Raw genomic sequence first — 27,412 nt, 5'->3', positions numbered from 1 at the left:
ACAACTGAACTTTATTTATATAGAACCTTTCATACAAACATTAAGTGCTTCACATAACAAGATTAAAACAACACAGACAAAATAAATAAAAACAACAAAAAGTGGACAACAATATAAACAATTTTGCAAGACTGAAAATTACAATAATAAAACAATAAAACTTTGAAAATAAATACAATGTTTAAAACTTAAAAACTAAGGCTATGACATTACTCTAAATGACATTACTCTAAACCCAGATTAAAAAAACGTCTTAAACGTATAAATCACCCGGGTCGGTGTCCCATGCGCGCTCGCATATGCGCATTCGCATATGCACGCTCGCATATCTCACATATGCGCGCTCGCATATCTCACATATGCGCGCTCGTATATCTCACATATGCGCGCATGCCCGCTCGCGTGTGGCTACGATGTTCAGACAAGACTCCAACACAAACTACGCGGGGGAGACCGTAGCTTTGGTCTCCAGGGCCGGAGTCTGCTGTACTCTGCTCCTCTGCCTGCCTGCTTGCCTTCACTCAGCTCCCTCCACCTCATGTGCATGCGCGCACACTACACACTGCAGGAGACTTCGTAGCTCTGAGAATATCTAGTGAATGTACAGTGGAAGTCTGTGCAGAAATAACTGCTGCAGCTCCTCCAGACCAACAGAGGTTTCCCATGTCTTGTGAAGTGACAGGGCTCTGCAGCGAGAAACGTTATCGTCTCTGACCGGGTGCTGGTGTCTCTCCTGTTCCTTCTTACCGCGGTCGGGAGGCTGAAGTAGGAAAAGCCAACACTAGGATCAGCAGTGATTCAGGAGAGACCTTCGTCTGGTCAGCTAACATTACTGCCAAGCAGGTGAAATATAGAGTAATATTGTGGTTTTAGCTGGCGTGTGTCGCCTCACTGTTTTGAGCGATGCTTGTTCATGTCTATGTAGAGCAAGCACAAGCGCGACGCTGACTTTCGTTGACTTAACGGCCACAGGTGTCGCTGTTAACAATCATTTCTGATTTTTACAAACAGTCCCTTTAAAAACTAAGGCTATGACATTACTATAAATGAAAATCCAGATTAAAAAGATAGGTCTGTAATTTCCTTTTAACTTGTGTTTTACTTAATTACTTAATAATTAAACTGTGTAAACTCCTATAATTACTCTGGTGGCTCACTCCAGGCTCCATTGAAATTGCACGATAAAATTAAAAGTATTCTTTGGTTTTGACGCACAAATAAACAAAAAAATAAATAAATCCAGCGTTTCCTGTCATACATATGATATGGAATATATTCAAGATTCAAGATGTTTATTGTCACGCTGGTTATACAAGTACAATCGTGTGAAATGCTTTTTGCTGGGAAGCTCCATTAAAAATAATAAGTTATATTACAATTATTAAAGGAAATACTTTGTACAAGGCATATTAAGAACATATACATATCAGGAAGTATGAATGTACATATATTAGAAATACTTTGTACAAGGCATATTAAGAACATATACCTTAAGAACATATACAGGCATATTAAGAACATATACATATCAGGAAGTATGAATGTACATAATAAAGAAATGCTTTGTACAGGGCATATTAAGAACATATACAGACATGTATACATATACAGGCATATTAAGAACATATAAAGGCATATTAAGAACATATACATTGAGAACATATACAGGCATATTAAGAACATATACATTAAGAACATATACAGGCATATTAAGAACATAAATAGTATATACAGTATAACATATGATTGAGGTACTTTTGTGTGAGAAGGTGTCGTATGAATTATCTATTTATACTGACAAAAGGCAATGATAATGCAAAAACCGTTCAAATGTCAGGGTTCATAATTTTCTTTTGGCAGTGTATTACATGATTTATGATGTTTTAGTTGTTTCTCTCCACATGCCACATGGGGCGTCAGAGGCACCACCTTGTCCACGCCCAGGTCACGTGACGTGCGAGCTGTGAGCCAATCAGGAGCGAGGAGGAGAAACAGCTGACGGTGAACAACAACAACACACACACACACACACACAGACACACAGAGAGAGATGTCTTCTCCTGCAGGTGGTGGTGTGTAGTGGACTCTCTTCACGTATAGCTCTCTAACTCTCAGACGGTGCTGGTGTCTCTGGCTCTTCTGCAGAGGTTCATGTTTGTTGGTAGCTGCTGTGAAAAGAGCTGAGGCGGAGGAGGAGACCTGGACTCATCCATCATCTCCAAAACCAGCCAAAACCACAATGGCACCGTCTCTCATCCGAGCTTGCCGCAGTCTGGCTCTCTCGACGTGGCTGCTGTCGTTTTGTTTCGTGCACTTGCTGTGCCTGGACTTCACGGTGGCAGAGAAAGAGGAGTGGTACACCGCCTTCGTCAACATCACCTACCTGGACCCCGTCACTTCGGAGGTCCGGACGGAGAAAACCGAGTGCGGTCGGTATGGAGAGCACTCGCCCAAGAAGGAAGCCCGAGGTCTGGTGCTGGTGCCGTCCAGCCTGCAGGACAGACAGGCGTGCGACCCAAACGTCCGGTTCCCTCCGGTGCCTGGCGACACCGCCTGGGTGGCGTTGGTGGCTGCGGGTAACTGCACATACCGAGAGAAGATCCGTAACGTGGCCAACTACAACGCCTCTGCGGTGGTCATCTACAATGTGGGCTCCAGCAACGCCAACGACACCATAACAATGCCCCATCCAGGTAAGAGACAAGCTGTCAGTCAACCTGCTGTCTTATCCATCAGGATTCCTGTTCAGTAGTAGTGAGATGGAGGGTGTAAATGTCATTAACTAGTTGCTTCACCTCTGATTAATGGTTTTTATTCCCAGAGCAGCTTCTGTGTAATCAGCTCAATAATCAATTAGTTTCATGGTAAAGTAAAACAAAAGTGCTCTGGATCATCACCTATCATTGATCTGCTGGATTTTCTAACTATCTTTTCTCAAATGTGGGTGCAACCATTAAAGGTCCCAAACTTTGTCGTGTGAAGGGCCCCTAAACTGATGCAAATTGGACCCCCATCTGATAGGATTTTTCCTTTTACATGTTTCATTACAGAACATGTATGAAACCCACGACCAAAATAGTCATAGATTCTGTCATTGTTTTAGTTACGGATGGACTATAGTGAAAATAATTGATTCCCAGGACCCCACTTTGGGAACCACAGATATCGATAGCCTACCACCTATTTCATATTAGTGCCACTTCGATACCTGAGTTCCAGTGCAGACAACAAAACAATGCCCCATCAAGGTAAGGAGACAACCTGTCAGTCTACCTGTCTTATCCATCAGGATTCCTGTTCAGTATAGTGAGATGGAGGGTGTAAATGTCATTAATTAGTTGCTTCACCTCTGATGAATGGTTTTTTTATTCCCCTTGCTGAAGTCCCAGAGCAGCTTCTGCATCTGTGCAATCAGCTCAATAATCAATTAGTTTCATGGTAAAGTAGAAAAGTGCTCTGGATCCCCAAGCAGATGGACTGATCATCACCTGGATTTGATCTGCTGGATAGGATTTTTTCTTTTACATGTTTCATTACAGAACATGTATGAAACCCACAACCACAATAGTCATAATAATAATAATAATAATAATAATAAACTGGACTTATATAATGCCTTTCAAGAAACCCAAGGATGCTTTACAAAGAGGGTACACAAAATCATACTGATAAAGAGAACAGAGGAAAAAAAGAAGAAAAAAACTATAGTCAGGTAATTAAAACGAATGATGTGTAGGAAGAGTTAGAGGTCATAGGCCTTGATGAACAGGTGGTGCTTGTCTCGTAGATTCAGTCATTGTTTTAGTTACGGATGGAATTATAGTGAAAATAAATGATTCCTGACCCCACTTTGGGAACCACTGATATCGATGGCCTACCACCTTTTTGATATTAGTGCCACTTTGATACCTGAGTTCCAGTGCAGACACCAAAACAATACAGTTTATGGATACCTTACTTTAGGAGACATGAACATGTTTTCCTACATTACCTTTTTGTCATTTCACAAAGGAAATCCCAAGTTCTCAAATTTTAAAGGTTGTCTAAACACAAACAGCTGGATAGTCTAAAATGTTGATTAAAATCAGGAACTATCTGATTAAAGAATAAGCAAACAAGATTGCATACAGTATATGATGCCAGCCTTGTAGTCTCTAATAGTCACTTAAAACTACGTATCACTGAACACACAACTTCCCAATTCCATAGAAATGTATTTCACAGTCTAGTTTCCATGGCTACACTGCATGAAATAAACATTATGTATTCTTAATCAGCAAAAAACAAAGAATAATGATCAACTTCTTGTGGAGGAGAAGAAAAACAAAGCACAAAGACAGTAGCACAAAATTAATCTTTTCAACACAATGCTAATCAAAGCATTCACAAATGCCGACAGTTGAGCACAATGTCACTAAAATAAGAAAAGAAATATTTTTAATTTCATTGCAGCACTATCTTGTGTCTAGTTGACCTGCTATACTGTAACTGTGCAGATGCAGTTGCCTAGAAAACATTGTTCCATTAGTGCTTTTGATTTGTTTCTAAGCAATAAACAATAATGACCTGCTCACAACCAAGAGGGAAATGTTCATGTGCCAAGAAGCCAAGGGACAGCAAACATGTAATGTTGAGAGTAGGGCTGCAACTAACAATTATTTTCATTGTCGATCAATCTGTTGATTATTGTCTTTATTAATCGATTAGTTGTTGGGTCTATAAAATGTCATAAAATGGTGAAAAATGTTAATCAGTTTTCCCCAAAGCCCAAGATGAAATCCTCAAATGTCTTGTTTCGTCCACAACTCAAATATATTCAGTTTTCTGTCATAAAGGAATAAAGAAACCAGAAAATATTCACATTCAAGAAGCTGGAATCAGAGAACTTTTCTTAAAAAAATATTCATATCAATTATCCAAATAGTTGCTTTAATAGTTGACAAGTAATCAATTAATCATTGCAGTTCTAGTCGAGAGAGTCTCCCCTTCACAACGTCCAGAGTTTTCTTCACAAATATGAATTTATGAATTAAGAAAGGAACCACTATAATACAATTTAAAATTTGACAAACAAACACAGGTTGCAGACTCACAGGTTAGTTACCCCTCAAGGCAAAGCGGAAGAACAGCAAAAACCTTTTGACTATAAGCACAAAAAATGAACAACAAAAACAAACATTTAAAAACATAAATGTGTAGACAAACCTTGTGTAAACAACACACCCATCAAACACACCTTGGGACATATTCCATGCAAAATGTCCTGAAACCACAGACCTCAGATCAGGTTCTTCAAAGGAGAGTCACACCTGTTTTCGTTTTTTTCTGGAGGCACTGCAGACTGGCTGTTAATTGGACAAACACTTGGCTGTTTAAATAACACTTAGTAGAGTAGTTTGTTTGATTCCAGTAAATAAGATATGCAGGTCATAAAAAAAAACTGTCATGTTTTTATGTGCTGAATATAGAAATCTTATTTAAAATATATTGTAGGACAAAGTTTAGTTTAACTGGGAGGCTCATAAATAGGCTTTCATGTGTGTCACCTGGGAGATTCCTCTTCAAACGATGTCTCGGGGCCGTTGAGATAAAAGGATGCACAGGCCCATGACTGTGAGAGCTATGAACATTTTTCTCCTTTTGTCCTGCCACTGTAATCCAGATGAGAGAAGATCTGAGTTGATAAAAATGATTATACATTTATTAACAGTTAATATTCTCATAAAAAGTCGCTAGAATTGAACATCAGAGATGAGACAGTAAAGCACAGCGCTCTTTGGAAAGATGCAAACATTATTTTTCATAAAGTATCTCTAAAGGCAACTAAAAGTGATTGTAGGATTGCGGGAGAAGTGCATTAACAACACAGATGTTTACACAGCATTTGTTGTACTACCATGATATGGTCATCATATGGTATATTATAGTACCCCCCACTTCTGAAACCAAACTTAGACCCTTAACACCACTCTAACATGTGAAAGATGTCAGACAAAAATAACCACTTGCCGCAAACTCTGCTATTGTTTATGAATAATGTGATGCCTTATTGATCTTCTTGGGTAATTTTTCTATTGGTTCAATGATCCTGGAAATCATAGATAATCCGTTTTTTGTTCACATGCTCTTCATCAGCACACACACCTGCTGACGCATGGGGCTTGGATGCCGGTTCTGCTTTGTAAAGAAGTGCCACTCCTCCAAGCTTGCTAAGCAGTTAAAATTGTTATTATTATTTTTTTAGTTTTAGAGTTAAAGACTTGGTGTCACCCTGAACTGATAGATGTATTATTTTTGTGAGGGTAAAAGTTGAGTTTAAGGCTTATAGTAGCTGTGAGAAGAGCCTTCTTTACCTGGTATTGTTTTCACCTTGTGTGTCTGTGTGAGTGTCATCATGGCAAAATGTGGTCCCGAAGACACCTACTGTAGCGGGAACCACCACAGAGGCGGTTGTGAGTAATTTGCCAGGTGTTTATATTTCTGTCTCTCTGTGGACGGATTTTTTCACCGCAATACCTACCCACAAGATGCAGTCACAAAACTTTACAGGTGTGTAGTTGAGACCAAAATGAAGGCTGAGTTGGAAGATGGGTGTGGTACCAGAAAGGGCGCAGGAAGTACGTGGTAGGAACTGGGGAAGGGGCCATTGGCCCCCCAACTTTACACCCCTGGCCCGATTCGGTGTTGCAGCTGGTGTGATCTTTAGTTTCCACTTAACTTGTATTTCCATTGGAAATGGGCTCTGAGGCAGCTTGTTGCTAGTTTTCATAACGGTGTGGCTGACCAGACCACACTTGTGCCTGACAACAGCACAATGCTTGAGGGCTGTTGGACAAAAGGATCAGTGCAGAAACAGATGTTCAAACAAAAAGCGCTCAACACCTGAGGACATAATGATCTAATTAATTACGAGAATTTTTTAAATAAAAGGTCCTTTTGTATGGAAGTGTCTGAGGCACCTGTCATCATAATCAGATGATTTAAATTCTATGCAAAACCTCTAAAGCTTTTACTCAAATTCAGTGACTTGTCTCAGGAGCAAGTGGAGACCAAAGCAAAGCTAACAAGAAAGTGAATGTTGGACATTCACCAGGTGGCCAGATGCACAATTTCACATGAAATTGAAAAGCAGGCTTTCCCTGCTTCAGGCCCTGACATAAATATAAACACTATAAGGGACAGAAACAGCAGCCAGGAGAGGTGTGATGACAAAGCTTTTAGAGAAGAGGAAGGTAACACAGACTATAGGGACAAAGGAACGTGTCTTAATGTGTAGACTGAATGTGAGGCTGCCAAAGAAAGAATGGAGCACTTTCCTGTCCAGAGCCAACACAGCTGGGCTGTAAAATCCACAGTTGCCAGAGCCAGAAACCTCTCAAGGCCTGGCTTCATTTAACCCTTACAACCCAAGGCTGAGTGGTGTCAAAGTCATGATACTGCCAGGTCAGATCGTGGGTTTATCGACTCTGAAAGTTTAAACTTTGCAGTCATTTTCCTGTCAAAGTTGTACAGAGTAAAAGGAAATATGCTTATTCGCTTTCTTGCAGAGAATTAGACGTGAAGATTGATACCACTGTGGTAAATATGTAGCTGAGGCCAGCAGTGCATTAGCATACACAAGGGGAAACAGCTAACCTGGCTGAAAACCAAAGTATACAAATTACATTTACGGGTGGCTACGTTCCAGACTATTTCTTTGCCTTAGAGCAGTAACTTCCTGGAGTCTCCGTTGGTTGCCTAGCAACTGCTCAGCACCAAGTAATAGGCTTCGTCCAAAATCCCATACTATGCACTACATACTCCATAGGTGTACTATCGGTACATACTTTTGTGTGAATAAACAGTAGTATGTATCTTTTCAGATGCACTGAGCAGTAATTAACGTTGTCACTTCCTGAGAGCTTCCTTGCCGGTTGGTAACCATGGTAACCCGTGCCTAACCTCATGTGACCAAAACAACTGTTTGTGAGAATCAAAATGTAAATTAATTTAAAATATATATTACGCCTAGCGAAGTGGAATCTTATACTTAAACTTAAATTGAAGCATTATTGACAATACAGAGCTGTCCGTCAACGTGTTACGAACGTTGTCATCACTACCGCTGTGCATTGCTGGATATTTATGCTGCCGTAGTGTCCAGCGTTGCATATTGTGATATTTCACCGGAAATAGTATGCAATTTGGTTTCGTACTAAGGTTTCAGACATACTAAAATATCTCACATACTGTTTTAGCGTACTAAATAGCATGTTAGTATGGAATTTCAGAGTGTGTTAATTACCATTTAGAGCTGCTGGTGGGTGGATTTTGTTACTGTTGGACAGAGCCAGGATGGCTGTTTCCCCTTGTTTCCAGCCTTTATGCTAAGCTGAGCTAACCGCCTGTTGGCTTCAGCTTCCATACAGATATGAGAGTGGTATCAACCTACTCATTTAACTCTCAGCAAGAAAGAGAATACGTGTATTTCCCAAAATGTCAAACTATTCCTTCAGTCACAGTCTCTACTACTAGTGTAACTGTCAGGTTCAGATTAGTACATGGTTGTTAATAAATTACCAGTTAATCTGTGCCTCAGTTTTATCCTCTAATCCCAAAAACCTGTTAAAGAAATTAAATTCCCAGCACCGAACAGGTTGGTGTGCACTAGATTAACCCATTCAGTATTTATTCCTTCCACGTTTTGGCCGAGTGGGTCTGAAAACACGGATCTTTTCACAAGTTGAGCCTCAGTCTCAGACATTGCCCTCCTGTTTTAGAAGGAGCTATTTTTGTCCGCTCTGACTGCGTCACAGTGAGCAGAAGAAGGAGATAAGAGTCGAGGCTTAGGGAAATCTTACATGCCTTGTTATGCCTTTCCTTATTTCTACTGGCTATGGATCTGAATGTGGCCTTACACGGGCATTTTTTTTAAGGCCTACACAGTGGAAGCAACCGTTTTAATTTCTGAAATCATTTGCCTGTTGACTTGAGATGAAGTGGTTTATCTTGAGTTTACAGGCAATTGTTACATCACAGTGATTTACCCTCTGCACCATATGGTCATGCTGAGTAAAACCATAAATCTGCCGGTCAGGAGTGTGTATCGGAGGTTACACACATGAAAAAAAGAGGGAACATTAATACAATTACGTTGTCAGAGGGTATTAAGAATTCACTTGTATTATTGGGGGAGAGGTAAAACATTAATATTAGAAACTCTGAACATGTCTTCCAACCACATTCTTACCTTGTTTAAATTTTTGTGTCAGTGAGAAAGATATAAGCAGAAACTTTGGTGAAGAAGTGTGACAGCTAGTGTGCTGAGAGTCTGAATACAGAGTGGTGTTCAGGAGCGTATTACCGTCTGTTTGCTGTCCAAACACAAGCTTTTGTTTTCTCTGTCATTGTTTGTAGCAGGGTTTGCTTTAGAGGCTCTAACATAAATAAACTCATTTTGAGGGAGCAGCCACCGTAATACAAAGATAAACAGTGGAGATATTGCCAGCTGGATTACTGTGTGGTTGTGAATCTATTTTTGCAGAGGATGTGGAAGTGCTTTGTACCCATTTCTATCATACCGAATCTGGCGATACGATACGTATCATGAGTCGTGACCTGCCGGGTCAAAACCTTTAGAATTTTACCGCTAAACAGTACACTACAAGATGTTTCTGAAAACATTTGAGGCGATAAATAGGCATTTCATTAACAGAATATTGATTCATATTTGATCAGCGCTGCCTAGTTTGACCGTTTGATCGGAGTTCACGAGTGATTGACAGCTGCTCAGAGACGACAGGCTCCAGCTCGGCTCTGATTGGTTGTTTTCCTCCGGTCTGTGAAATCATGCAGATGCCATTAGGAGCACCGGAGGACACAGAGGCACATGATGTTTTTCAGATTACCTGTCTCATGCACTACTGTCAGGATATAGTGACCTTTTTATAAAAATAACTTTTTTTAATCATATTTGCTCCATTTCTACCCACTGCAGCTTTAAGTGTATCGATATCTTCTTACACACCTAATACCCTTAGCAAATTGTTAATGGAAGCATTTGTTTAATTGTTAGAATGATGCTTTTGCCCAAATATATCTACTGTATTGTGTTCTGAAACAACAAATTACAACCAAATTATTGAATTATTCTATTTTTTCAAGAATTTTAATGTTTTTTTGTTTTGTTTTTAGCCAAGAAGGCTGATTCTTGCATATGCATGGAAGTAAAACAGTTTAAAAACATGATTTCTGTCTGACTTCTCAACCCTAGTCATATAAAATGTAGCAGCTGTGCAGGTTTTACAACAGACCTGTTACATAAAGGGATTTATGAGCCTGACAGCAATAATGCATTGCAGCTACATCCTGAAAATGAAGCATATCTGTTGGATTCAAAGCCTTTAACTCCTCTGGAAAACACAAAACGCCACATCTTCTGTAATGCCTCTGTGGCAGAATTACCCCAGAATGTAATTTTAAAATAGCTCTGTGCTACAGTGCACGAGGATTTGTCTGTGTATCTGGCAGGCTGCACAGGAGGTGCTGCTGGTGATGGCAGGTTGAATAAAGCCGCTGTTTACGGTGACTGATAGAGAAACTGAAGCACCACAGGGAACCACTGTGACTCCATTCAGCCACAGTCATAAACATGCAGCAGAAGGAAAATTATGTAACAGCACTCAGAATGGAATCAACCTGCCGCTGTACGGCTGAGAGAGTAGAGGCACGTTATTCCCTTATTGTGTCCCTCAGTAATGACTGAGTTATGTCCCATATGTCGTTCCCTCATTACAGACAATTTCAAATAAACAATAAAGCATGATGCTGTATTTTTGGAGACAGGTACCGATAGGGATGCACCGACACCGATACCGGATCGGATATCAGGCCGATACTGACTCATATAGCTGGATTGGATATCGGTGACAATGGGGCTGATCTATTCAATTAAATTCTATGTTTATATACTATATACATTATATATTGTAATTTTAATTCCTGTTCAAGTTTGACCAATTTGTTGCTGCATTAAAAAGGTTTACACTTGAATTGTAATTCATTTTAATTTAGAAGATTTTTCATCAATATGCTGGTGTACAATTTATTCTAATAATAAATAACAATTCAGTAAATTTATATCTATGTCTTTATTTGTTAGGAAAGCAGCATTTAAGTTTCCTTACCCATAAAATATTGATCCCAGTCACTTCTACACAGTGAGGCATACAGCTTATTAATTAAATACTGGTATCGGATCGGTACTCGGTATCAGGTATTGCTATTAGGACTAGTCGGATAGTCGGATCGGTGCATCCCTAGGTACAGATATCGATATTATATCAATATAAATCGACCAGTTGGCCAATATTTGTCACATAACATAAGGAAACATTTTTTAACTCTCCTATAATTCCTGTTTATCTTCACTGCAAACTGTCAAATAAAAGCAAAACTGCCAATCATTAAAATAAAAAAATATATATATATGAAGTGTCAAACTACAGGATGTAATGGTGACAATATTTCTAAATTACCTCAACATATCTTTTTTATCTCTGTACTGCAATTTTTATATACAATATATACTATACTTTCTTTGATTTGCTTCTCTCCTCTGTTTTGTATTATTGTAATATAGATATCTTTGAGTTTTAAACTGTTGCAAAACAAGACATTTAAAATTGGGAAATTGTGATGGACATTTGTTGCTTTTTTGTGACAATATGGACAAAAAAATTATTGATTTTTAAATTTGAAAAATTTGAAATTTTTGAAAAGTCCACAAATGTGTCAATAATGAAATAGTTGTATTCTTAGTGAAATGTTGATAATGTTTTTTTAAACTGTCATGGTAAAGTTGTAGCACATGCAACAGTATTTCTAAAAAGAGCTGGATGTCTGTGAGCTCTAGAGGCAGAACGCAAAGCTTATCTGTCACGTTTGAACTGTTGAGAAGCATTAGCTGAGAGGGTGAGAAGAAGTACCTTCTTACTGTTGATGCTAATGCTAGTACCCTCTGGTGGAAGTTTTTTCTAGCAAACCCAAATAAATCATATTCTGTAAACGCAGCGTTCCTCCTGAACATCTTTCAGGTGCAGGAGTTGAAAGAAGCTCTGTGACTCCGTAATGCAAAAGCCTTCATCGTGCACGACAAGCAGCAGCAACAGGAAGCGTCTGGCAAAGAGAGTGAAGCTTTAGCTGTTCTGTCTTCGATCTGAGCTCCCAGGAAACTGAGTTTTCACACCTGCTCTGTTTTAAAGCTTTATATGCCAGGTTGGATGTTGGAAGTCTGGATACTTACTGTGTAAAAAGTAGAAAAGTAGATTTCATAGATTTGTCAGCGTTTGCATATTCCTGAACCCAGGCTGTATGCAGTAATAGCATTTTGGCCTCAGTATGGTAAGGATATTGTAAGTTTTGGTTACTATTGATGCCAAATAGATCCGTATTGTATTTTATTGGGATTTAATGCCTTCTGTTGTTGTTTTGCATAATTACCAAAAATACAAATTCAGATTGGCTGGGATCGGCTCCAGCCCCCCCCCGCGACCCCTGACGGGATAAGCGGTTGCAGATGGATGGATGGATGGACAAATTCAGATTGTTTTAATTATTTTTTTTGTTTTTGTCATTTCAGTTTTTATTTGTTTTAAATTTTGACATTATTAGGACTGCAACTAACAATTATTTCCGTTATCGATTGACCTAATGATTATTTTCGGATTAATTTATTAATAATTTTTCTATAAAATGTGAGAAAATAATTAAAAATAAAAAAAAATTTGGAATCCAAGGTGATGTCTTTAAATGACTTGTTTTGTCCGACCAACAGTCCAAAACCCAAAGATATAGAAAAAGATCAAATCCTCACATGTGAGAAGCTGGAACCAGCAAATGTTTGTCATTTTTGTTAAAAAAAATTAAAAAAAATAAAAATAGTTGCAAATTAATTTTATCAACTAATTGTTGCAGCTGTAGACATTATTCAAAATTCATTACAAACTTATTTGCATTACAAAACTACTTATTTAACAACAAGTTAAGTTTTATTTTCTGCAAATTTAAGCTCACTAAATGTTGTTTCAAAGCTTTCTCCACACAAAATATAATTCTAGGCGGGGGAAATACTACATTATTTTATGATATATTAGTTTAATACATTTTTTTGTCCAAAAAAACATATTTGAAGATGTCTAAACGGTCTAAGATCTATCATGTGTAATCTGAGTGTAACAGTAGAGTTTAAACTGCTCTCCAAGTATTAAAACTCCCAAACACAATACTGAGGACATGACTTCAGTGTCTCGTATGGTAGCTACAGACTTGATTCATCTACTGAACCTCTAAACTGGTTCTTCCTGTGTTGTATGTGCGTGCAGGTACAGGTGAAGTCGTGGCCATCATGATCCCAGAGCCTAAAGGTCGAGAGATTGCGGCTTTGCTGGAGCAGCAAATCATGGTCACGGTGCACATCTCCATAGGAACCCGCAACCTGCAGAAGTACGTGAGCAGGACGTCGGTAGTGTTTGTCTCCATCTCCTTCATCGTCCTCATGATCATCTCCCTCGCCTGGCTCGTCTTCTACTACATCCAGAGGTTCCGCTACGCTAATGCACGAGACCGCAACCAGGTATGGCTGTGTGCACTTTGTTTAATCAACGTATGGCTCTGTGAGCTGATGTATTTCTGTGCTGCAGTGCTGTGGTCTCACTCTTGACATTGGCCCATGCATTTTTCCATCTGGTGTCGGCTCTGTGAGGCTTTAAGGAGAGGCCAGAATTAGCATGACAGCTGGCCGAACAGAGACGTGGCGAACCAGTGAACCATCAACCAACTCAGCTCTCTGGCCCTTTGAGCCCACAGTGCAAATACTTGATATTGCCTTCTCTTTATTATGAGTGGCCGCCTCTGACGTTCTTGTGACGTCCGTAATGACAATTTATCATTGCGCTTGTTATGATAGGAGCCGGTGCGATGACAACCATTGTTTCCATTTTCACTTTGAATTATGTTGATTTATGTCGTACAGAATTCAGCAATGTTGAATAAATCTGCTTTCAATTTATTTACGAGGCAGCACAGTATAAGGTAAAACTGTTAAAGCGTGATGCTGTGTTTCATCATTATTGTAAAACTATATCTCACTGATGCCACTTGCTTTTCAATCCTCTGCCGCCACCTGTTCTTTCAATATTTCTGATGTTTGTTTTTTGTTTAATTATTAAGGCACGGTCACACATTTGTATCCTGTTCACTTCCATTCTATGCAAGTGAAGGGGCAGAAAAACATTTGCGTCCGGTGGCGAAGCAAATTCGCATCTTTGCATTTGCGTGGAGTTCAACTTTGGTGAACACACCTCTTCCTAACATACAGCGAGTTAGCGAACTCTGGCAAATGGACCGTGAAAAATTGTCCAGATATACTACCAGCGATGTCACTCTCTATTACATAGAGAGAGTGATATTGATTTATGTCAGTTACTCTCAGCGTTGATTTGGATCAATGAAAATAGGTTGGAGGTGGAGCAGGTGCCCAAAACTTTGCATAAAGGCATGGTCACACATGCGCAAATACAGGCACGATATTCAAACTGAAAGTTCACCAAAGTCGAACTCCACATGAATGTGAAAATGCAAATTTGCTTCGCAACCAGAAGTTTTTATGCTCTTTTTCTTGCATAGAATGGAAGTGAATGGGGGGAAAATGTTTATTTCGCGCATGTGTAACCAGTGACCATCGCCTGCCGAGGCAATTTTCGAACTGAAGTTCACCAAAGTTGCCGGGGCGAACGTTTTTTTCAAACAAGCAACACATTGCTTAGCCTGTTTGCTGATGCACAGAGCAGGTTAGGAAATCTTTTGTGCCAATAAACTGGAAAACTTTTCTTTGATCACATTGTTTTTTGTCATTTTGGCACATCACTGTGGTTCAGTGATGGTGTTTTATACTCGTATATGTGTGATTATCACACAGTAGATGTTGGTGCTGCTCTATTCATTTCCAATAAGACGAATGTGAAGAGGTAAAATTGACGAGCCCACAGCAACATGACATGTGATGTCACATTCCTCACATGAACATGGAGGCTTGTGATGACAAAGTAAAACATTTCTTCAATGATTGCTTTCAGCCGATGTAGACCGATCAACAGTATTTACTGACCAATGAGATACCTGCACGCTGCTGAGTTATGGACTGTTTTTTGTCCACTGTTAAAACCCCACTAGTCGTGTCAGTAATAACGTTTTTTATGTCTACAGAGACGTTTGGGGGACGCTGCCAAAAAGGCCATCAGTAAGCTGCAAGTACGCACCATTAAGAAAGGAGACAAGGTAAATGATGTTCCCGACACTGCAAACAGTACAGCTCACATAAACTTCAAAGCATCTTTGGCTATACAGTAAGTTTAAAAGTAAGCTGTACATACATTTACTAAAATGTGTTCAATATTATTTGAATTATAGGCTACTGTGCTTATTTCTTTGGTATATACTGTAGATATATTCTACTCAGTATTAAACTCAGTGTATCCTCTTTTAAATCTCTTCTTAAAACTCACTTTTATATCTGCTTTTATTATTTGTTTTTACTGTAAAACATTTTGTAACTTTGTTGTGAAAGGTGCTATATATATGTAAAGTTATTATTTTAATTATATTTGAGAATTCATTGGTCTGTCTTTTTCATCTTTTCTATTTCTGTTTGTGTTTTAGGAGACAGAGTCAGACTTTGACAACTGTGCAGTTTGCATTGAAGGTTATAAGCCTAATGATGTTGTGAGGATATTACCATGCAGGTAATGTTTGTGTACTCTTTGTTGTACATACTATAACTTTAAAACTATGTGTCTCTATGTGTTGTTTACAGAAAGGCATAAAGTCAAAACATGTACCATAGCTACCATTATCTACACGTCACTGTGCACTGCATTTGTTTTCAGATGTTTTATTTGTGCACTGTGTTGTTGTTTGGTCAGGCATATCTTCCATAAGCACTGTGTAGACCCGTGGCTACAAGACCACCGGACATGTCCCATGTGTAAAATGAACATCCTCAAAGCCTTGGGAATTCAAGTAAGGTCCTTTTTTATTTATTCTGGTAACTTTTGCCTCTTGACTAGACAGGACTAATCTAACTCTAAAGTACAAACCATAGACTGTATATAAAGATGGACGATGCGTCTCCACTTCCTCCCACTTTACAGAAGTGAGGCCAAAGATTTTGACGTCATTTGGAGCCACAGTCTGTGCAGTAGTGATCTGGCGGTGGAGCCGTGGTATCAAGGTCACCAGCCCGAACCAAACGTTAGCCGAGCACGGCCGCAGCTTGTTAGCGTGAGAGACTCGCAGCTGCCAATCATGACGCCTTTTTATAGCATCAAATAACTGATTAAAACCAAACTTACAAGAGAAATGAACACTTTAACATACATCAGCGTGATTAGTAAGGTTAAATGTCATAGTTGTGAAAGAAACCCCTTCAGGGCTCTCATCGCCCTGAAGGGGTTTCTTTCACAACTATGACCGGCTCGCTGTACATTATCCCGCTTATTACACGGCTACTTACTGAAGAAATCAATATTTTTACACAAAAACGGTCCGCCAGAGTCCAACATCTGAGCTGCGCCAATAGCAACGGTCTGTTATACAGAAATTACAGACCACAGAACGCCGTGATTGACCAATCAGAATCGATTATTCAACACAGCCGTGGATTAAGAACTACTGAACCAAAAATGACTGAAACCATCTTTGGGAAAATGTATTTAACGTGTACTCTGACTTTTAAGCTTGGCACATGTCCCATCTACTAACATGGAGAGGGCGTGCTTTATGACCTATACTGCAGCCAGCCACCAGGGGGCGATCAAGATGTTTTGGCTTCACTTTTGGGAGCTGTCTTGTCGTCCATCTTTATATACATTCTATGGTGTAAAACATAAAATAAATGAACACTCATCTGAAGACAAGGCCTTTGTCACGTTCCAGCTCAACGCAGACTGTTTAGATGACGTTCCTCCAGACTATGAGACATCTGTCGGGGGTCCACCCACCAACCCCATCAGCGGGGCGAGTGAAATCACAGTCAACGAGAGCTCGGTGGTTCTGGATCCAGCTGGAAGAGCGATGGACCTAGAGCAGCTCCACCCTGATGAAGAGACAGAACTTCAGACGGGGGAGAGCCACACCCTCGCCAGCAGTAAGTATAGACATTTTTTACAAAGAGGTAAAGACCTGACGGTCAGTGAAACGGGATGTTTGAGACAAGTTGGAACATCACATTTTAATCCAGACAAAATTATGACCACATGCTCTACAGTATTTCTCTGTCCATTCTCTTATGTCTCCTCTATTCAACGCAGTGAAGTCTATGACTGTTGCCTGATCTCTGCCGTGTCCTGTGCTTGAAAATATTTTGGGATGTACGGGAGTAGACACGTCTGTTTGTCCCCCATCCCCCAGAGGAAACCAGCTTTGTAACAGTGTGCTGGTTCTGGTTTTATTCCCACTTTTTTCTTGTCATTTGAGGGTTGAATTGTTTATTCTGAGGCCTAAATCAGGCCAGCAGCCACCTGGTCAGTGTTCCCCGATTCAGATCCTCCTGGGCAATACAGGAGGGGAAGAATAGTGTTCCCTTTCCAGAAAGCCACAGCCTAACCCACATACACTCAAATATTTAAGTCAAAGAATGCTGTACACTTGCAGCACCTTATGCAAATGCCTAAGGGCTGTGCCTTTAACTAACGGCTGTTAAACATCTGGTAATTATCAGTGCTTTACGGTGTGAGTACATGCACATGCTCGTACATGTGGTCTTTCTGCTATTTAGCATCTGAAGCCAAAACATTTCCCCAGAACAGAGATGTAGCCAGAGGTATAAAAGTTTCGAGTCACAACACTTTTTCTATGGCTGGATGAAGGAATAAACAGGGGAAAGAAGTGGGGCTTAGAAGATAAAGCTCTTGTTTTTTGCGCCAAATCAATAAATCTATGAAACAAGAAATTCAGCAGGCCATTTATGGATCGTACTTGGATTTAATGCCACTCTGTTCTGTGAATTTTACAAATTACTCCTGGTCTATTCAGTTTGATGATGTGATTACACTTCCCAGTGGTTTAATTGTTGCTTGATGTTGGTTTCTGTTATAGGGTTTATAGTTAGACTTTATAAGGTGTTTGAGGTGTTTGGAGGACCAGAGTGGAACGGTAAAGAAAAGATGAAGTGTTTGAGCACGTCAGACTGGCTCCAACACTTCCAGGCAAACAGAGACTCAATCCTGACAACCAGTGATAGACTGACGCTGTTGTAAGCTTTGTTTACTCCTCGCTTGTGTCTTTCTTTGGTTATTGAATTTGTTATTTTGTATTTGAAAAGTGAGATTCAACCTGTTTAGACATTGATAGGAAAAGATGAAATGTTGTATTTTGTAAAAAAAAACAAAAAAAAACGATTGCATTCTTGTGATGAATACCTGTTGTATTTATAAGTCATGTGACTAATTCATACTAAAAGGTATTTATGAAAAAAACAGAAACAAACGTTAGACACGCACAGATGAAGGTAAGATAGCTGAAAACATTTGGAGAATAATACAAGTTATATTGGAGAAGAGTAGAGTGACATGTTTAGAGAGGACCTATTATGCTCATTTTTAGGTTTGTTCTTGTATTTTGTTATTCTTGTATGTTTACATAATTTAATGTTCAAATTAACACTTTTTAACACAATTTTTCCTTATACCAGCTGTGCTGCAGCACCTCTTTTCACCCTCTGTCTGAAGCGCTCTGAGCTCCTGCTCCTTTGTTTGAGCGCGTGCCAAACTAGCCACTAGGCAGGTATTATGCAAATGTATAACTTGGTGACATCACCATGTTAAGGAAGAAAAGGCGGGACTTCAAATGAGGAGTTTCAGGCTGTTCAGGAGCAGTTTTTCTGTGGGGGAGAGTAACTCCCTTTGGCGTAGGTAGGCTTTGTAGATTTGCAGACCTTTTACATGCACAAAAAACTATTAACATATTTTGGGATTCAGACTGTTAATTGGTCAAAACAAGCATTTTGAAGACATCACTTCGGGGTCTAGGAAATATTGTAGGTCTTTTTCAACCAATTTTTGACATTGTTAAAGACTTAACGGACGATCAGTAAATTGAGAAAATAGCCATAGTGTATATATATAGCCATAGTGTATATATATATATATATAATTAAAAAATACTTAATGGTGATGGGTTACTTTCCAATTTGACTCATCTTTAAGGCTTTCAGAGGAAGCTGGTAACACAAAGAATTACGTTTACTTTTGTGTGCTTGACAAGTAGTAGATCAGCTCGCAGCCACAAGCAGGTGTTCTCCTCGAGACTAATTAGTATGTAAATTAGATGTAATTTGTCGTACGTCGCAGCACTATTGATCTTACAGAGACGATGTCACTGACGGGCTGTTAGCATGGGATGAACAAGCCGATATGTCGGGGTTTCTGCTGCTGTGTGTTGGCAGTGATGGAGGGCCGATTGTGTTGTGTCTTTAACTTGAATAATGAGAGCTGTCGTCGGTGGTATTGCAGCTATCATTCTTTCCTGAGTCAGCCATTTACCGGGTGTGTGCTGCAATCAGGGTCCCAGAAAAAGACCTAATTTATTGCTGGAATGTGGGGAAAATTGTTTAAGTGTCATTAACCCAAAGAATCCAACCTTCTTCAAATGACTTGACTAACGAATATTCTCCATTCAGAGACACTGGTATAACTGCATCCCACAGTGACCTGTCCAGTAATGAACTACCTCCCTCTCTCCCCCCTCAGGCGGCCACCAGCCTCCACTCAGCAGTGATTCAGACACTTCTATCATGGAGGTAGGCATGTCTGAAGTCTACCTGTCCAGGGCGCAGGAATCTGATCGGGGCAAATCCTGAGTCAATGCAAGCTGAGAAAAAAGCATCAATCACCAGGAAAAGGAGGACAAAAGCAGGACAAAGTGACCGGGGCCCCAGAGATTTGCCACGTCTTTGGCCACCTGGAGGAAGTGACTTCTCAGAAGATGGGCAAATGAGCAACATAGCAGCACAAAAACACCTGAAAAAACGACCGAAAAACAGATTTGTCCCGGCATCTGTGGTCGTGTTGCTTGCTCGTTTTCTAGCAGTCACACCTCACCATTTTGTTGGTTTGATTGCCATGCCAACCAGACGGCCAATCACAGCTCTCACATTGTGGTGGCCCAGTTTTTGTCACACGTAATCTTTTCACATCCTTAAAGGTGCTCTATACGATATTCAGAGACTGAATGTAGCAGTAAACAACTATTTGCTATGTAAAGATAATGAGGAGTAATGTCTGCCTGAGCAGAGAATGAAGTATCTCTCCCTCTGTGTGTTTTGTAATTGGAGCTTCTTCAGTCAGCAGTGTTGACTTCGCCGGGCAGGCCGCGCGTGCATGTTAGTGCATGTCAGCGTGCCCCACCGGCTAGCTCACGGCCGCCGCTCTCCACTGCGCTCAAACGGCAGTTACAGCTGATAAAGGCATCCTGACAACACGTTCTTCAAAACCATTATAGTTACACTTGGCGTCACTTTAGGTTTAGACTTAAAACTATTACGTTTGTAAAGTGAAAATGACACTGAATGTTGTGAACACGGGACATGAAAGTGAAACTTAGCACACGGGACACGAATAGCGGTCTCCTGGATAAAAGTCTTGTGTTTGTTGGACCCATCCACCTGCCCCTCCCACCCGCCCGGTGTGTCTTTTTCGCTCTTTAAACTACGTCACCAAAGTCACTCCCGGTGCACTTTCTCTGAGCGTTTACTGTTGCCGCGGATGGGTTAACATTATAGTTAATGGAATGCCCGTTGCATTTCATACCGGCGCTAAAGGGTGCCTTTTGCGGCGGTACTTATCGCCGATGGGCGTGACGAAACCTCAGTATTTGACACCCTGGGAATGAGAATTGGCACCGTTAGCTGCGAGCTGCCAGCTCAGCCGTCTCCATGTTGAGAGCCGTGTGGAGGCAATAGAAATGCTCTGAATTTCGTATTAAGCACCTTTAAACCTAACATCTGAAATACAAGAAGTGCTGAGATGTTTGAGCCCGAGTACTGTGTTGACCAGTACTGAGAAGGCAAAATTGGTTTCTCCTCTCTCTGGCAACCTAAACCTGCTGCTGGACACAATACGAGCATGGAAGCAGCAGAGCCTCCTTAACGTCAGATTACAGCTTTAATTATTATTAAAAATATGTGCAGATTGTTTGATTTATTGGTATAAGATCACTGCCAACATATTCCAGAAGTAATTTTTACTGATGTAATGGATACATAGCACGTATAGAGCCTATATCAGCAATTTCCTCTGAGTCCCTAACAGTTGGTGTGAATTCCCACCAGCAATTGTTCAACTTCAGACTTGGGTACACGTTATTATCCGTTGAAAACTTGAAGCGTAGGTCTTTAAGTTCATGTGGTCATGTGACAGTTGGAATATGTATGCACACGTTATGCTGTAATTTCTAAATGTAACGGTTACTATTTTTGTGAGACCTTCATTTATAACTTTGCCAACTGAATATTCCCGTTGTTGAGAGGAAATAACCAAACACAAGGTAGATATTTCTGTCCTCACATTTGACAATCATAGCTTGCCACAAGCAGTTTGAAGTGATGTCACCCACTGCCCTACTGAAACTGCTGCTATCACAACACATGGCGCTGGTGATCGTTCCCTGCTGTCTGTCAGGAGGAAAGTGTTCATATCTGTGTTCACACTGCTGCTAAATACAGCCGGCAATAGCAGTTGTCACTACCAGATTCTGGCAGTGTGCACATACTGTAGACAAACTCCCTACTCTTGTCAAGCCAGCTAATATAAATATGTCAATGTGTCTTTGTGCCAAGATCATCAGTAGTATCTTAAACACTGTTTTTTCATGCTCACTGATTCCCTTGGCTGTTAAACAGAATGGCACAGAAGAAACAACATGAGGACGTAGAATTGGATGGTTTACATCAGTTAAAAGACGGACTGTTTTGGTGGAAAAGGAGGGAGTTGTGCATTGCCTGACAAACAAGATGCATCTGGATGCATGGTCAGGGTTTTCATTTGAGGAATTTGGTGCTCCAAGCATGGGATTATTTATGGCATGAAAAGCTAACAGCATGAACATGTTTACAGTTGTGGAATAATTGAGAAGTTTTGTTTGGAATCGGTCCACACTGAGTCGGCTAATTTCGGAAAACGACATGCATACAGCCTTCACAATGATCTCCACACAAAAACATGAAACGGCTACATTTCTTATTCTTCGTCCTTGGTCAGCAAAACTGCATTACAGCCAACATGTGTTGAGGAATGGGTTAGACCAGTCATTCCCAAACACTGGGTTGGGACCCACAGGTGGGTCGCAGGAGATTTTATTAGGGTCGCCAAATGAATTTGCAGAATTTCTTCCAGTCTTTTATTTAACATTTATATCTGCAGTACAGCTTTGATCCACATGAGGGAGCCTGAATGTTCGTATTATTCTGATAATTGTAGCCTACTTAATATAACATTGCAAGAGCCTGTTAGCTCTACCAGCCACTCAATAGATTACCATTGTTTTTTTTGGTTGTTGAGTGAAGCATATTTTACCAACATCTGCTGGTGGCCGGTGCTAATTTCCAACCCTGTAACATATGCATAAAATGAAGTTGTGATTTATCAAATATATATCTCTTTGAAATGGCTGGTTTACCTATTCAAGATAATATAAGGTGATGTGGAAATGGCAGTAAAAATGATCAGGAAATTCATTTATGCACAAATTCGCTCTTCTCACGATTTATAGATAAGGCCAATTGTGAATTGGGTCACAAGCGTTTGTCATTTTTAAAAAGTGGGTAACTGGAAAAAACGTTTGGGAAACACTGGACAAGACAGACAGTTACTCTGCTGAGTCTCAGTTGGTTAACCTCCCTTTTTTCCCCTACTACTTTTTTTAAATTTATAAAAACATAAATCCAGGTTAATGACAACTGCTGTGGGATCGGCTATATTGACATTTAACATGAGTTGCTGGTAGGAACGAACCTACAGAGAATTATCACCAGAATCCGCAGGAGAACTCCAGCTTAGTGTGGACGGAGAACCAAAACAAAGACATAAAGGTGCATTTTTAAATGTAGCCGGCTTAGTGTGGACGGAGAACCAAAACAAAGATATAAAGGTGCATTTTTAAATGTAACCGGCTTAGTGTGGACGTACACTTAGACTCCCGTGGCGATGCTGACTGTTAATCGACATTTATCATCTTTTACAGTTTATGGTAGAGTTCATTCTTGTACTTTTCCTTTTGTTGTTCTGTTGTCGTCCTGTCTATCACCTCCTTATTACTTTTTTCAGTAATATCATGTTGAACAAGCTCAGTGGTATCTAATACTCGATTGGATCTGTTTCCTCTCACATTCCTGTAGACTTGCACACTGAAGAAGCACAGACACCACTGACTGAGTCGATGCCAGTGGAATTAAACTGGGGGTTTTCACTTCCAGTCATTGTTTCCATTATGTCCTGCAGCCACCAGGGACTCTCTTATATAACAAGCACATGTCCACACTCCCAAGTTTGGGTCAATCACTGAAGTATTATTGAATGTATGGGCAAATGTTTCATGAAAGCGTTGGTTTTAGGAGGGGCATGTTGTAATTCTTTATTTCTTTAAGCATTTTGTGAGACTGTATGTTCTTGGCTGTAGCAGCTTGTTACCCATAGACACTACTTTCTAGATAAAGTAAGAAGTTAGAATATGTTGTTTCTAACAGCAGTTGGAAGCATTCATGAATGTATATTTTCATACACTATCTGTTAGACAATGCGGTCGGTTTACGTCTCGCTATACATCTTGTTCTTTGTGGATATGAAGGTGGAGGATGATTGTGATTTTTTGCCAGCACATCATAGATAGAGATACAGATGTTTAAGTCTCAGCCAGCCTAATCTGGACCTTTAAGCCACGTGGATAATGAGACAGCACAATACATAAGATTACCCAGAAACACCCAACAACATGTTGCTCTCCTTGTCTTTCTTTCCACGCTTTGAATTTCTTCTGTAATCTTGTCTCCTTGTCACATTTACACAAATACACACACACACACAAATGCACACACACACACACACACACACACACACATAGCAAACACTCTGTCTCCATCTGACCATTTATTTGGTCAGCATAGCGACAAGATAAAGCCAAGCACATCTGTTTTCAGAGCCAGATCACTCGATTCTGGCTGTACTGCCTAACGGTGCGAGTTTGTCTAAAGTTAAACCTTCTTTTTACAGAGAAACTTAAAGAGTATGTGACTAAGCTAAAATGTCATCTCTCCGTTTTGTCTGTTTACAGTGTTTCAATAACAACTCTCTTGTAGGAATAAATGGAATTCAAAGGTATTTTAAGACACAAAAGACCTTGGTGTACTCAATGTAATGCATTCAATGCACTTATGAAGCAACACGAGATTGTTGCCCCTAATTGTACCGGCAACATTGCGTAACACTTTATTTTATATGTCCGTAATTTCCTAATAATTTCCCCAAAAATTTGCTGGAAAGAGCTTTGTGATTATATAACATTATTCATATATTATAGGTAGGGCTGTCATCGACCAAAGAAATTCTTAGTCGACTAACACTCGTACGATTTTGTCAACTAATTGATTAGTGGAGTTTCTCCAGAAAGAATCACACAAAAGCACCACTTTAAATCTTGTGTTTACCAAAGATGTGCTCATACGTTTCTTGGCAATAAGTCATTAAGCATGAAAAAAGCATAAAAAATGGCTAATCGACTAATGAAATCTTAGTCGACTAAGACCACAACGATTGATTAGTCAACTAATTGACTATTGGAAAATGTGTCCATTATTATTTATTAATTTTATTTGTTTATCTGACATGACTGTGGTCATTGATCAACTGGAAAAAAAAAAAACTGTAAAGCCAAAGTTAGCAAAGTTTTAAAGTTAAAAGCCAGATATGAAAAAGGCACCCTAATAATAGAATAAATCTTATAAAATTCATATACACAACATGCACAAAACAGCACAGTACACATCCAATTGATTATGCCACAATATAACACAAGATAGTTGGCAACAATCCATAATAGATAGCTCAGAAAAAGAAAAAAAGAAACTTGTAAGCGCAGTAGAATTTTTGCCTTTTGACGTTGACAAATTTTAAATTTTTTCCTCAGCAGATCTGCTGTGCACTGACTAAAAGTCTCTCTAGTTTACACTAGCAATTCATAAGAATTAATTAATTGAAATTAATGTACCAATTGAACACTGCCTCTATTTTTCATATAAATAGAACCAAGTTATGTTGTTTTTTCATGGAAAGTATTCAGAAATGATGGTCCTGTAAAATAGAGTGAGCCAACATAGTTTTATTATTGGGAGTTAATCAAAGGTATCATGTATTTCATTTTGTTCTCTTGTTCGTGTGTTTTCTCCTGTTTAAACTTTTCTATATTGCACTTTAACCCTCCAGAGAATGAGGAGCAGCTTTATGAACGACTTGAGAAAAGTCTTTTTTAACGTACAGCTTTTGAGAAAGAGGGCTACAGTATTGAACATGACTCAGTTGTTGCTTATTGTGTAACGTTGTGATCTTTTATCTGTACTGTCGTGGGGTGTGGGGGGAGTATCAATATATTGTACACTATACCCAGCAGAAATAACAGCATTGCTATTTTGTCATATAAAAGAATTGTAAGTATGACTAGCGGTGTCTCTGTTCCTTTCTTGTACCATGATGCACGTGTAGGAATGTCTCTGATTGTGAGTTATAATAAAATTTAATCAGGTTTTTTCAACTTTGATAAACTTGTTTGTTTTACGTAAACTCAATAAAATGTATGTTTTTCTACAATAATGAAAGCTGGTAATGAACAATACCAGAGCTTGTGATGTTTGTGACTGATTGCAGTAAATTCAAGGGAGCAGACTAAAACAATCTATTTAATCTTCCGCAAATTTCAAGGTAATTGGGTGATAATTAGCAAGTAAACTATTTGAAATGTATTTTTTTAATTACTGCCAAATTACCCCAATATTTAACTAAAAATTTATTTTTATCGTCAACTATTGGGAAATAGCAGAATATTAAATAATGTTTATAATAAAGTAATTTTCGATACATTTTGAGGTAAATATTGGGGTAATTTGGCAGTAATTCCAAAGAAATTTCAAACAGGTTACTTGCTAATTATCACCTAATTACCATGAACTTTGCAGACCTGTAAATTAATGGTGCCTTCAAATGGGGTCGTGTTTATCGTGTTCATTAGAAGGGACAATATGAACACCCCCCTCTTGTGGTATTCACGACCTCTTAAGTGGAAAGTTTCCAAAAGCTCAGAGTTAACAAGTTGTGACGTGTTTGTTGATGTCAGAAATGGTGGCGCCAATGGAAATTCATTTTTCGGTGCATAAATTAATATATTGTAATTTTAGTTATATGTTGTTTTCTTCATAATTTTATAATAAGTCTGAAGAAAATGTTGATATTCCCAACGACCTCATCTCTTTCCTCTGTCATTATGCCTTTGTATTTCCTGCATTATGTGACCTGCTTGCTAGCTTGCTAAATTGTCAGCTTCTTTGGCTTCTTGACGCCGACAGTAACGTCAATATTGTCGTTGCTTAGCAGCGGTGTTCTCCCGACTTAACTACTTGAACGCCAGGCACATCGTGTACAAGACTTATGATGTTGTAAACACAAGCTCAACAGTTGCATTTGAAGGCACCATAAGTGTTACCCAATTCTGTTGGTAGGGGCAACAGCTTTGGTCCAAGTTTACTTCCGGTCAGCTACTGCTTTAAAGGGACTGTTACACGTATAAATCAATCCGGGTCGGTGTCCCATGCGTGCTCGCTTGTGGCTACGCTGTTCAGACAAGACTCCAACACAAACTACACGAAAGCACCAAAACCGCAAAGTTATATCTAGTGAAGCCCGTTTGTTAATCAGTGTTGGCCACAGTCGGAGGACGCGGGGGAGACCGTAGCTTTGGTCTCCAGGGCCGGAGTCTCTGCTGTACTCTGCTCCTCTGCCTGCCGGCCTTCACTCAAACACCGCGCTCGTTCTCGCTATTTCGCCCCCCGCTCACGTGGATGCGCGCACACTACACACTGCAGAAGAGTTAGTAGTTCTGAGAATATCTAGTGGACGTTTGTGCAGAAATAACTGCTGTAGCTCCTCCAGACCAACAGAGGTTTTCCGTGTCTTGTGAAGTGACGGGGCTCCGCAGCGAGAAGCGTTATTGTCTCCGACCAGATGCTGGTGTCTCCCCTGTTCCCTCCGGCCGCGGTTGGGAGGCTGAAGCAGGAAAAGCCAACACTAGGATCAGCATTGATTCATGGATAGACCTTCGTCTGTTCAGCTAACATTAC

The 27,412-nt window shown here is 39.8% G+C and overlaps 1 protein-coding gene across 7 annotated transcripts; it reads left to right on the top strand.

The window, feature by feature from the left end:
* The first annotated feature begins 1,765 nt into the window (after positions 1 to 1,765).
* Positions 1,766 to 25,843, top strand: rnf150a (ring finger protein 150a). 7 transcript variants are annotated; one of them, XR_012593244.1, is made up of 9 exons: positions 1,766 to 2,693; positions 13,362 to 13,612; positions 15,244 to 15,315; positions 15,697 to 15,779; positions 15,960 to 16,056; positions 16,972 to 17,182; positions 19,785 to 22,338; positions 22,395 to 23,150; positions 23,209 to 25,843. XR_012593244.1 is itself a non-coding variant. In XM_074629328.1 (7 exons), exons 1-7 carry the CDS (start codon positions 2,240 to 2,242, stop codon positions 19,892 to 19,894), a joined length of 1,278 nt encoding a protein of 425 aa, XP_074485429.1. In that variant the 5' UTR covers positions 1,766 to 2,239; the 3' UTR covers positions 19,895 to 25,843. The 7 variants fall into 7 exon arrangements, 1 of the variants encoding a protein (XP_074485429.1); XR_012593245.1 differs by having other exon boundaries at positions 19,785 to 22,356; positions 22,416 to 23,150; XR_012593241.1 differs by having other exon boundaries at positions 22,395 to 25,843.
* Positions 25,844 to 27,412: the final 1,569 nt, after the last annotated feature.

The sequence above is a fragment of the Sebastes fasciatus genome, chromosome 3 (assembly GCF_043250625.1).
Source record: "Sebastes fasciatus isolate fSebFas1 chromosome 3, fSebFas1.pri, whole genome shotgun sequence".
Classification (NCBI taxonomy): Eukaryota; Metazoa; Chordata; class Actinopteri; order Perciformes; family Sebastidae; genus Sebastes; species Sebastes fasciatus.
The sequence above is the reverse complement of the archived record's forward strand: the minus strand, read 5'-3'. Positions and strand labels throughout refer to the sequence as shown.

Coding starts and splice junctions, on each gene's coding strand:
- rnf150a (XM_074629328.1), top strand. CDS start 2,240: ATGGCACCGTCTCTCATCCGAGCTTGCCGCAGTCTGGCTCTCTCGACG. Junction 15,780..15,959: donor GTGAGGATATTACCATGCAG/GTAATGTTTGTG, acceptor TTGTTTGGTCAG/GCATATCTTCCATAAGCACT. Junction 16,057..16,971: donor TCAAAGCCTTGGGAATTCAA/GTAAGGTCCTTT, acceptor GTCACGTTCCAG/CTCAACGCAGACTGTTTAGA.